The sequence below is a fragment of the Drosophila kikkawai genome, chromosome 2L (genome assembly GCF_030179895.1).
Source record: "Drosophila kikkawai strain 14028-0561.14 chromosome 2L, DkikHiC1v2, whole genome shotgun sequence".
Classification (NCBI taxonomy): Eukaryota; Metazoa; Arthropoda; class Insecta; order Diptera; family Drosophilidae; genus Drosophila; species Drosophila kikkawai.
The window spans coordinates 2,611,286-2,624,044 of NC_091728.1; the positions used below are offsets into that span (position 1 = coordinate 2,611,286).

General features: G+C 44.2%; 1 protein-coding gene across 3 annotated transcripts; it reads left to right on the forward strand.

The window, feature by feature from the left end:
- The first annotated feature begins 998 nt into the window (after positions 1–998).
- LanB1 (laminin subunit beta-1) lies at positions 999–11,339 on the forward strand. Of its 3 annotated transcripts, none has more exons than XM_017173970.3 (5): positions 999–1,364; positions 4,647–4,738; positions 5,094–8,014; positions 8,164–10,829; positions 10,994–11,339. In XM_017173970.3, the coding sequence occupies exons 3-4, from the start codon at positions 5,285–5,287 to the stop codon at positions 10,813–10,815; spliced, it is 5,382 nt and encodes a 1,793-aa protein (XP_017029459.1). In that variant the 5' UTR covers positions 999–1,364; positions 4,647–4,738; positions 5,094–5,284; the 3' UTR covers positions 10,816–10,829; positions 10,994–11,339. The 3 variants fall into 3 exon arrangements, with proteins under 3 accessions (XP_017029459.1, XP_070139579.1, XP_017029460.1); XM_017173971.3 differs by lacking the exon at positions 999–1,364 and adding an exon at positions 4,412–4,459; XM_070283478.1 differs by lacking the exon at positions 4,647–4,738.
- The last annotated feature ends 1,420 nt before the right edge of the window (positions 11,340–12,759 follow it).

The following is a 12,759-nucleotide window of genomic DNA, read 5'->3' on the forward strand; positions in this document are numbered from 1 at the left end:
GGAGCGACGGATACTGTTCGAAAATTGGGGCTTGTACCAGCCAGTGTTGCCAATTTAGCTATTCAAAACCTAAATATAACGATATTTTTTGCCCAAATATCGAAATCGATACTTTTGTTTGATATTTTTCGGTATTTTCTCCTTGGTCACTCTGAATTTCAAAGCAAACTGTTACTTAACATAGAAATGCTCTCGATTACAGAATTTGGCTCGTTAACAGACTTTGCTTATGGACTTCCCAAATTGAGCGGGCGTTTAACAGAATTTTCTGTTAAAATGAGAGTTTAACAGAATTTGCTTATGGAATTCCCAAATTGAGAGCGGCTCTCTGGCTAGCGACAGTGTTGCCAATTTAGCTATTTTCCCACTATATCTGGCGTGTTTCAAAACCTAAATATAACGATACTTTTTGCCCAATATCGAAATCGCCATATTTTTGTTTGATATTTTCCCCTTGGTCACTCTGAACCTCAAAGTAAAATGTCAAAACAAAGTTTTACATGCTTGGGGTCGAATTCTCGTTTTTGGGGTCGAATTCTCGTGTAGAATGTAAAATGTTCGAGAGCGAACAACTTCGGCTCCGTTGCAACCGAACCGAGAGAGAATGTGTTCGACGAGCTTGTGTTGGTTCAGTTGGGCAGAGTGGCCTTTCTGCGGGGGTGTGAAAAATGCCAGACACACTGATTGGTCACACTGATTCTGATGTAAAAAACAGGTGCAATCTAGGGGGCGCCACATTGGACAGTTTGAACCTGTACGTTTTTTACATAAAAAAAAGGAATAAATTACAAAAGTTAATAGAATAATTAGTATATTTTTATTAAGTTTGTTTTCATTTAAAAATAAAATTCATGGACTTATACGTTGCTTTTAAAATCCTCTACTTTCAATTTCTCCCGCCATAAAAAAAGTATCTTCTACAGGCAGCCCTGGATTTGACTCGTGTTGGCAGCCCTGTTTCGGAGCAATCCGTCAGATGCAGTTTTAAATTCATTCGGATCTCGATCGGACGTTTTCTTCTGACTTGAAAAAAAAATCGACCGGGCAGGAGGATCGAGATTCGGATCGGAGTGCGCCCACCCCCACTCTTTTTTGGAATTTTTCTTTTCCAATTGTGTCGGAAAAGTCTTCTTCGCGGCGAGTGTGTGTGTCGATCGGTGTACCTGTTGCATGCGCGTGTGTGTGTGAAGTTTATAAAAAGAAGTCAAAAAGAAGTGTGTGTGTTTGCTGCATCAACAAAAATAAAAACACCGAAAGACGTGTGTGTGTTGTTGCTGTCTGTATAACAGAAGTAATTTTTGGTAACTTGCAATCCTCCAGAGCGGCGGCGATCAAGGAATAGATACGCAGAAAAGAACCATCCAGTAAGTACTCCATATTCAAGGCAACCGATTTACAGTTAGTTTTTCCACGCGGAGTTTTTACGCAGTTTCTCAGACCAGCTGCAGTGTCTCCTGTCTCCCTCTATGCCTCCTTCGCCTCTTCGCTCTCTGCCTCTTTCTTGAGGTTTATCTGGTGCCTTGTTTTTGTTGTTACTTCGCTCGCCTACTTCTTCTCTGTTTTTCCTCCTTCGCATCCGTTGTATTTGTATTTGATGTTCGTCTTCTTTTTGCTGTTGTTGTTGGCATACTGCCGCTTTTTTTTTATCATGTGTGCACAAAAGTAGAGATAACTCCCAAAAAAAGGGGGAAAGGGTATAGCCGAGGGCAAAGAGCTCATAATTTCCTAGATCCAACCCATTTTTCCGTTTATACAAAATCTCCAAAAAATGCTCTCTATCAGAAATGCTCTTTTTGCATTTTCCTGTTTATTTAACTTTATTTTATTTCGTATTTAAAACAGATATGAAAATGTTATTAAAAATATATTTTTTATTATCATAAATTTGTAAACTCTTTCCCAAGCAAGATGAGCAATTATACAGTATAAATTTTTTATTTTCCTTAAAATAATTCCCATTCCTGAAACATGTGTCATTTTCCTTGAAATCAAAAAGTTCTACTCATTGCTGTCCTATTTTATTTAATATGATGATTTTTATCCCAGAAATACATACATAAAACCCATTTGCTGATCTCTAGTTTCGCTAGACTCTCCTATAAAGATTACCCATCTCTCATAAAAAAAAAAAAACAGACTGTTAAAGATTAAATGTACAATTACTTTGCTAGAAATATTTTGTGGATTATGCATTCACATACTCGGACTCTTACAATATAGAAACATGATGCCATACAGAAGTGAACGACTGGCTGCTTGTGAGGACTGGGGGACTGGACACAAAAAAGTGCATTGCCAAGCGGTTTGTCTTTATTTTTTCCAGCGACAATGGGGGCTCTTGGCTAATTAAAAAGTGAGCCGGGCTTCTGTCCCCTTGAAGATGTGCAGCCGACGAATTAATTTATCTAGATTGGATTGCGGCCTGTGGGCAGAGAAGAAAAGGATTTATTTAGTCGGCGGCCGGGTCTAATTATAGCGGGACTATCGCGGGCTGATCTCATGCTTAGATGTTGGACTTTCTCATAAACATGTGTTCTCCAGACTGAGAATTGAAATTCGGGGCTGTAGTTTGGGGATGGGGTTTTGGAATGGTGCATACATACATATGTGTACTGTGTAAATATACAGTGGTCATTCGCAAAGTGCTTTTTTTTTTGTTTTGCGAAATCTGTTCAAAACAGCGTAATTATTATTAATATTAATTAAAAAATAAATTAAATGGAAATAAGGTTTACAATTTCGCAAGTTTTGAAAGGTAGAACAATTTTAAAAATGATTAATCCATTCCTTTGTTAAAACCTATTGAGAATTTTAGCGTTAAATTAGTGCATAAGTCTTCAAAGTTAAACTTGTGTCTTTGCACTTATTAAATGTTAATATTTAAAATAAAATAAACTTATTATTTCATTTAAAATTTATTTTACTATAGGATAGTTTAATAGTAAAAAAAATTAAATAAAGAACATAAACTTTGATATATCACAGTTAAATATCAATATGATCCTAAAATATTCGAATCTATTTTTCTTTTTTAGATTTTAAATTTAGCATTTTTTTAATATATGTTTCTAGTGATCACTGTTCAGTGTCCCTGTAGTTGTGTGGTCAAATAAGCTCCTCGCCTTGATGAAATTGGAAATATAAACATCACATCTCCGGACCAAAACTAAGAATAAAAAGAAAAAAAAAACATGAAAGAGCCAGGCAATTGTATGAGCGAATATTTTTTTATGAACTGAACTGGTCATAGGCATATGTACAGATGTACGAGTACGAATATAAAACATATATACCGACATGTACACATAAATATACACACTCGGACCCAGCGAAGTCGAGAGAATGCTCCACTGCGGCTCCATTATTTACTCGTTCAAATATGTATATAGTTTGTGTGTGTGGTGTGTGCTTTGTTTATTTGCCAGTTTCCTCGACGAAAACGAAATTAACCAAGCAACGCACAAATAGCAAACAAAAAAATTTAAAACACACACAAAGTAATTAAAGTCTCTCCAATACCCGGAGTCGAGACGAGTTCTTCCCGGGATCCCGAACTGTGTCTGTGAATGAACTCTTATCGGGGTCCCAGTTTCGAATTATGAAATAAATATATATTTTTAGGCCCGGCGTTGAGCATGTTTCCATGTTTTGGGGCCTAGAAAATGTGCTTGGGCCGGTGGCTTATCTCTCTGGGTAATAGTAGCACAGTTTTTGAGTTCTGATACCCTCCGGAATCCTCCCTGATAAGAGTCACATACAGAAGCCGCCACTTTGGCTTTAGGCATGAGAATTGGATTGGTTTTAATTCACGTATAACTAATTTTGAATACTCTTTAAGTTAAAAAGGGTTGCATTAGGTTTTTAAGTGGGTTTCTAGAAGAGAACATCTATTAACTGAGCTGTGGAACAGTATGCTATGATATATTTTAGGTCATATTTTCAATTTGAATTATATTTTAAAGGTGTTTATAAAAATTGTACGTTATTGGTGATGTTTTAATGTTCTATTCCAGTCCTTTAAAAAAGCATAGATATAAGAAATTGGAACTTAATTTAATTTAGAAGTCTGGTAATTTACTAGAAGTAATAAATTGTATATAAATATTTCTAGATGTCAATAATACCTTTCTTATATACATATTTTGCATTATTTTTGATATTTATATATTAAAAACTAATTACAAACAAATGCCAAGAGGTTCCCCTTTGAAAGTTAAAACTAAAACAAAAAAACTGATAAACACAGCTCTCCAACGCACCAGGCAACAACGGATTAAGCTCCATACACACGCAGGCATCTCTCAACTCTCGACATTATCGCACTAGTATGGTATGGTAGCATATGTGGGCAGTCCGTCCCGACTGATGATAGTAGGATCCATTCAGTTTCAGTTCAAGATTTTGTCTGCGGCCTCAGTTGGTGCGTAAGATTCGTGGGGCGCGGATGCCTGTATTAATGGTACGATGAAAATAAATAAGAAAATTTAGAAAATTAGAGCATCTCTCGGGTTGTTGGTTGTTGATAAGCCAAGCGGTTCAAAAGTGGGGGCAACACACAAAGAAGCAGAGTTTGTTTAGTGACTAAAAAAAAAAACGAAATGATTAAAGAAGAAACTTCTTAAAAAATATTTTAATTATTTTTACAGCTGTGGGATTTGTGAATAATATATTTATCAGCATGAATGAATAAACAACGTGGAGGAAAAAGGATAAGGACGACGAAGAAGCTGTTGGTTAAGTAAGTTTTACAAAAAAAAATCGGTAGATTGTAAAAAGTTACGTTAAAATTCATAAATATGCAAAGAATTATTTTATTTAAAATTGAATTTAATTAATTCAATGACAGCTAAATTGTTAATAATTATTAATTGTTTTAGGTATTTATTTTCATTTAAATAATACAATTTTCTATGAATTTTGCTTTTGTAATATCCTCTACATTTTGCTTTTGTGATTAAAAAAAAGTGTCATAACTCCAATGAGTATTATACAACTTGTAAATTACATGAAAAATTAATACATTTGCAAATAAAAAAAATATATATAAGCAATTTTGACCACTTTTAACCTTTTTATTCCTTTAATAATTACAGAATTCCAGAAGGATCACGTGGACTGTAAGAAATATAGAGAGAGAGCAGAGGGTTTCCTCAACGAAACGAAAAGAAAAGCAAAGCATCGAACTGATTAAAGTCCCGGCCGGAAGTCAGTCCCAGAGTGGAACACGACCCCAACAACAACAACCCAAGAGAGAGAGGGGGAAAGCATCAAGAGAGCCATTGAGATGTTGGAGCTGCGGCTTATCGCCGTGGTTTTGGTGCTCGGCCTGCTCGCCAGTGAGTGGGCCCAGCCAGTGGCATCGCAGCGAGCCCCGCAGCAGCAGCAGCAGCAGCATGGCCGTCGGGACAGGCCCAGGAATCCGCCCAGGCAATACATCAAGACACATCCCTGCGAGCGATCCTCCTGCTACCCGGCCACGGGTAACCTCCTGATCGGCCGCGAGAATCGACTAAGTGCAAGCTCCACCTGTGGCCTGCAGTCGCCCGAGCGTTTCTGCATCCTCTCCCACTTGCAGGACAAGAAGTGCTTCCTCTGCGATACGCGAGAGGAGACCCGCTATGATCCGTACAAGAATCATAGGATTGGACAGATTATTTACAAGACGAAGCCCGGAACCAATCTGCCCACGTGGTGGCAGTCGGAGAATGGCAAGGAGAATGCCACCATTCAGTTGAACCTCGAGGCAGAGTTCCACTTTACCCATTTGATTATCACCTTTACCACCTTCCGACCGGCGGCCATGTACATTGAGAGATCCTTTGATTTTGGAACCACGTGGCATGTGTATAGGTATTTTGCCTACGACTGCAAGGAGTCCTTCCCCGGAGTGCCCACCGTCCTGCACAACATCACCGATGTGATGTGCACCTCGCGTTACTCCAATGTGGAGCCCTCGCGAAATGGCGAGGTGATCTTCAGGGTGCTGCCGCCGAACATTAATGTCTCGGATCCCTATGCGGAGCATGTCCAGAACCAGCTAAAGATGACCAATCTGAGGATACAGCTGACCAAGCTGCACAAGCTGGGTGACAATCTCCTGGACAGTCGCTTGGAGAACGAGGAGAAGTACTACTACGGCATCTCCAATATGGTGGTGAGGGGTTCCTGCTCCTGCTACGGTCATGCCTCGCAGTGCCTGCCCTTGGATCCCGCCTTTATGCCCGAGGATAATGAGGATGGCATGGTGCATGGACGCTGTGAGTGCACCCACAACACCAAGGGTTTGAATTGTGAGTTTTGCGAGGATTTCTTCAACGATCTGCCCTGGAAGCCGGCTTTTGGCAAGCAAACGAATGCCTGCAAGAAGTGCGAGTGCAATGAGCACGCCGTCAGCTGTCACTTTGATGAGGCTGTGTTCACCGCCTCCGGCCATGTTTCCGGCGGTGTCTGTGACAACTGCCTGCACAATACCCAGGGACAGCACTGCGAGGAGTGCATGCCGTTCTTCTACCGCGATCCCGAGCAGGATATACGTTCGGATCAGGTTTGCCAGCCCTGTGATTGCGATCCTTTGGGTTCCCTGGACGATGGCATCTGCGATTCGGTCAATGATCCCGAAAATGGAGCTGTAGCGGGAGCCTGTCACTGCAAGACCTATGTCAAGGGACGTCGCTGTGATCAGTGCAAGGATGGCTATTGGAATCTGCAACCCGACAATCCTGAGGGCTGTGAGGCCTGCACCTGCAACATCCTGGGAACTATCAACAACTCTGGCTGCTTGATGCGCACTGGCGAGTGCAAATGCAAGAGATTCGTCACCGGCAAGGACTGTAATCAGTGCATGCCGGAGACCTTTGGCCTCTCGGAAGCCGAGGATGGCTGCAGCATGTGTAACTGCGATGTGGGCGGATCCTATGACAACTATTGCGATGTGATTAGCGGGCAGTGTCGTTGCCGGCCGCACATGACGGGCAGAACTTGCTCACAGCCCAAGCAGAATTACTTTATACCCTCCCTGCCAGAAGTCCACGAGGCGGAGATCATTGATGAGTGCATATCTTACGGTCCAAATGGCAACTGCAGCATTGTGGCCGAGACTCCGGATGGTAGCTTCACGGGCATTGGTTTCACCAGGGTCCCAGAGAACTCTGAGCTTGTGTTCACCGTGGGGGATATACCCCGTTCCATGCCCTACGATGTGGTCATCCGTTACCAGAGCACCAGTCGCGGGGACTGGGAGGATGCCTACATCACGCTGGTGCGTCCCGATCAAGTGGATCCCGATGGTGAGTGTGGTCAGCTGGCGGCAGCCACTTCCTCGGAGACAAGGATACCCTTCTCGCTGCCCGATCGTAGCCGGCAGGTGGTTCCTTTGAATGATGTTTGCCTGGAGGCCGGCAAGGTCTACAAGTTCCGCATTTACTTTGAGAGGAAGCGACACAGCGAGGACACGCCCACGGCCACCATTTTGGTGGATTCTTTGACTCTGATACCCCGCATTGATGTCACCCCCATCTTCACGGGCTCCCCGATGGCCGATCTGCGCAGGCGGGAATACGAGGAGCACAACTGCAACATCTCCTTGTACGACATGAGCTACAAATCGGATGAGAATTGCCAGCATCTGGACAACTTTGTGAGCACCTTTGTCCACGATGGCGCCAGCATGTGCAATTGCAATCCCACGGGTTCGCTGAGCAAGGTCTGTGACTCCAACGGCGGCTACTGTCAGTGCAAACCGAATGTGGTGGGTCGCCAGTGCGATCAGTGTCGGCCGGGCACCTATGGCTTTGGTCCGGAAGGATGCAAGGCCTGTGACTGCAACAGCATAGGCTCAAAGGATAACAATTGTGATCTGATCACCGGACAGTGCCAATGTGTGCCGAATACCTATGGCAGGGAGTGCAATCAATGCCAGCCTGGATATTGGAACTTCCCCGAGTGTAGGGTGTGCCAGTGCAATGGTCATGCGGCGCAGTGTGATCCTCTGAAGGGTACCTGCTTGGATTGTCAGGTGAGAATGGGTCTGGAGAGACTTTTATATGAAACTTGTAGATGGGTAAATGAGCAAAATTGTCAAAGTTATCCGTAGTTTAACGAAAGTCGTTTGGGTATCAAAAAGTTTAACCCTTTGTACTCTTTTCCCTCTCTCTATCCTTCCAGGACTTCACCACCGGCTATAGCTGCGACAGCTGTCTGGATGGCTACTACGGAAATCCCCTCTTCGGCAACGAGATTGGATGCCGGCCCTGCCGCTGCCCAGAGACCGTCTCTAGTGGCCTGGCCCATGCCGATGGCTGCTCCTTGGACACGCGCAACAACAACATGCTGTGCCATTGCCAGGAGGGTTATGCCGGCGCTCGGTGCGAGATCTGTGCGGATAACTTCTTTGGGCAACCGGACAATGGTGGCACCTGCTCCAAATGCGATTGCAGCAACAACATAGATCCTTACGACACCGGCAACTGTGACCGCCAGACGGGAGCCTGCCTGAAGTGTTTGTACCAGACCACAGGAGATCACTGCGAGCTGTGCAAGGATGGATTCTTTGGAGATGCCCTGCAGCAGAATTGCCAGCAGTGCGAGTGTGACTTCCTGGGAACGAACAACACGCTGGCCCACTGTGATCGTTACACGGGACAGTGTCCCTGCCTGCCCAATGTCCAGGGACTGCGTTGCGATCAGTGTGCGGTGAATCACTGGAAGATTGCCTCCGGCGAGGGCTGTGAGGCCTGCAACTGCGATCCGATTGGAGCCCTGCAGGAGCAGTGTAACTCCTACACGGGTCAGTGCCAGTGCAAGCCGGGCTTTGGAGGCAGAGCCTGCAATCAGTGTCAGGCCCACTACTGGGGCAATCCCAACGAGAAGTGCCAGCCCTGCGATTGTGATCAGTACGGAGCGGCGGATTATCAGTGTGATCGGGAGACGGGTCAGTGCGTCTGCCACGAGGGCATTGGTGGCTACAAGTGTAATGAGTGTGCTAGGGGTTACATTGGCCAATTCCCGCACTGCTCGCCCTGCGGGGAATGCTTCAACAATTGGGATTTGATCTTGAGTGCCTTGGAGAACTCCACGGCGGCTACGATCCAGCGGGCCAAGGAGATCAAGCAGGTGGGAGCCACGGGTGCCTACACCTCAGAGTTCAGTGAGCTAGATAAAAAGCTGCAGCACATCAGGGATCTCCTGCAGAATACCTCGGTGAGTCTCGTGGACATTGACAACTTGGATGCGGAGACCAATGCCCTGAAGCAACAGCTTATAGCCTCCCATGGCAAGCTAAGTGAAACGGAAAAAAACCTAGACGGCATCTACAACTCCCTGAGCTTGTCGGGTGTGGAGCTTGAAGGTCTGCAGAATCACTCAAGGCTGGTCCAGCAACTGTCCAAGGAGCTGAAGGAGAACGGCATCCAGCTGCAAGAGTCTAACATCGAGGGAGCCTTGAATCTCACGCGGCATGCCTACGAGCGGGTCAACAATCTGTCCACGCTCAAAGAGGAGGCCAACGAGCTGGCCTACAATACAGACAGGAACTGCAAGCGCGTGGAAACGCTGTCCAACAAGATCCAAGAGGAGGCCGAGGCCCTGGCCAACAATGACAAGCTAATGGCCGAATATCGCTCCGAGTTGAGCAGCCTGACCGCTCAGATCCCAGAGCTGAACAACCAAGTTTGCGGCAAGCCTGGCGATCCCTGTGACAGCTTGTGCGGCGGAGCTGGCTGTGGTCATTGCGGTGGCTTCCTCTCCTGCGAACATGGCGCCAAGACCCACTCGGACGAGGCCCTCAAGGTGGCCAAGGATGCAGAGACGGCCATAACCAGCAAAAAGGATCAGGCGGATCAAACCATACGAGCTCTGACCCAGGCCAAGGTGAATGCCTCGGAGGCGTACGACAAGGCCAAGCGAGGATTCGAGCAGTCCGAACGTTATCTCAACCAGACCAATGCCAATCTCAAGCTGGCCGAGGAACTGTTTGCCGCTGTGAATAATTTCCAGGAGAACAAGACCGCTTCGCCGGCGGAAAGTAAGCAGCTGGCGCTGGATACCCTCGAACTGGACCTTAAACTCGAACCCAAAGAGATTGAATCCCTGGGCACCAAGATCAATGATGCTGTTTCCTCTTTAAAGAACGTGGAGTCCATCATCTACAAGACCCGCCCGGACTTGGACAAGGTGAACGATTTGCAGAGCATTGCCAATTCCACCAAGGAGAAGGCCAACAAGATCCTCGACTCGGCCAACTCGGTGGTGGAGAATCTAGCGGCCGCTGACGACTCTCAGGGCAAGGCTCAGGATGCCATTCAGCAGGCCAATAGCAATATTGAGCTGGCTGCCCAGGATCTGGAGAAGATCGATGAGGAAACCAATTCCGCCGAGGCTCCGGCCAATAATACTGCCCAACAGGTCGAGAAATTGGCCCAAACCCTGCAGCGTCTCCAGAACAACATTGTGACCAACGATCGGTATGCCAAGGTCATCTCCAAGGAGGCGGGCCGCATCAAGCAGGAGGCCATGAGTGCCCGCGGTGAGGCCAATAATCTGCAGTTCGCTGCCAGTGCCACGAACCAAACCCTAACCGATCGAGCTGATCGCTCCGAGAATGCCAGGGAAAGGGCCAAGCAGCTGCTGCAGAGAGCCTCCAAGTTGACCGTCGACACCAATGCCAAGCTGAAGGATCTGAACGATCTGCAGAGCAAGTATCTCATCAAGAGCCAGGAGCTGCTCGATCTGCAGGCGGCGATTGGACCGCTGAACGAGGTGCTCAACCAGCACCTGAAGCACATCCAGGAGCAGGCGTCCTACTACAGGCAGTGCTAGGATTTGGAGAGGAAGTGAGTATGGGAAGGGTATTAAAATAAGCTGGAAATAAATCGATTTTCTAAAAAAAAATCTTTATGATCGATTATAATCGATTTTCTTATAGAATTTTATAACAAAATTTATTAAAATAAATTATTTTTCGATTATTAATCGATCTTTTTTAATCTTTTTTCAGTTTCCCTATGCGCGCGCCATTTGAATTGCCATATTTCATGAACAAATAGAAGCAAAACTGCGAATTACGAGAAAATCGAGTTAAGAACAACAACAAACACAACAACAACCACCAGAAAGGCAACAGTTATTATGTAACCACTGTTAAGTTACCGTTACGTTTTGTACTCTAAGCTTAAAAGAAAAAAACAACAACAACAAACTGCAATGTTAATTTTAAAAATTGATCGAAAAAAATACGAAATGCCTTCATTTTATAGCTAAGTTTTTCTTACACACTCTATCCCCTATACACAATTTTTGTAATACAATTAATGTAATTAAATAAAACTACTTAAATGTGGAAATGTCTTGTATTCAGTTTTCTTTTCAAAACGACCAGATAGATAGAGAGAGTGAGTGCTAAAGAGCGAAAGAAGAGGGTTTTAATAGAGAACGACAGGTGAGAGTATTTTGGGTATTACAGGTGTAGATCCCTAAGGTAAAATCTTAGAGAAAAGAATAGATGTCCACTAAGAATGTACAATCATTGAGATCAAAATTAGATTAATTTTGATGTAAATATTTGTAGCATACTTTTAGGCTTGTTTTCAAGAGTTTTCAAATCTTCAACAATTTCTGCCTGCATTTTTACGGAAATTATTTAAAAACTCTTCAAGAAATTCTCAAAATTGAATATATTTTTCTTTATTAATAAATCTTTCTAAAGAATCCTCACTGTTTTTTAGGTTTTATTCAAGTATTGGTACTTATGCTGCCTGCAAACCATATTGACATTTTATTTTTATTCCATTCCGTTTTGTTTTTAGTTCTTCCGAGCGTCGCGTGCTGCTGGCTTGTTTTTGTTTTTAATTTTCGGCCAATTAATTTTCATATTTATTTTGTGTTTCATATATTGTGAAACCGGAAATCGTTTCGAATGGACAGACGTTACAGGCGACCACTATCTCTACGAAGTTCAGCAGGTATTTAAATTCCAAATACTAACTAAAACCGTTGGTACCGTTGTAGAGAAGCCCACTGCAAGGCCAAAGGTCAAGGTGATGCGGAAAAGTCGAAAAACGTTTCAAAAATCATAAACTTTTCAGTTTTCCCTTGCCATTTTTTGTATTATTTTCTTTCCTTTGACCAACTTCTCCCCAAATTCGTGTAAGCTTTTCGCGGAAAGGGTAACCCTGCCGCCCTATCGATAGCTCAAACCTATCGATATGCCGATGCCCGATTAATCCGAAATCTCAACAAGTGCAAGTTGCTAGTCGTCGTATTTTTTAATTAAAAACATCAGCGGCGCTGCGCTAAATACGACATTGTTTGGCGCGATATTACGGAGTGCAGTGCGTGCAAAGTATACATTAAATTACTTACTTATTTATTGCGACACCCGCCCGCCGTGCGGCAGATGTGCGACGTACGTACATACATATATAGAGCACACGCACACACTCACGCAGTGCGGATGTTCTGATTTTATGCAAGAAAAGCGAGTTTATTTTTAAAAATAAGAAGAACATCTTTTCTGAAAATATAATGCCAAAGAAAGGCGGCCAACAACAAAACCAACAACCACAACGACAACGACAAACGGCGAAAGAGAGGCAGCAGCGTCTCTGAAACGCAGGCAGGAAAAAGGGACAACACGCACACAGAGAGAGCGACGACGACAACGAATAACGACGAAGGGAAAGGGAACTTCCCTTTCCCTTCGTCGTTATTCGTTGTCGTCGTCGCTCTCTCTGTGTGCGTGTTGTCCCTTTTTCCTTTTTCCCT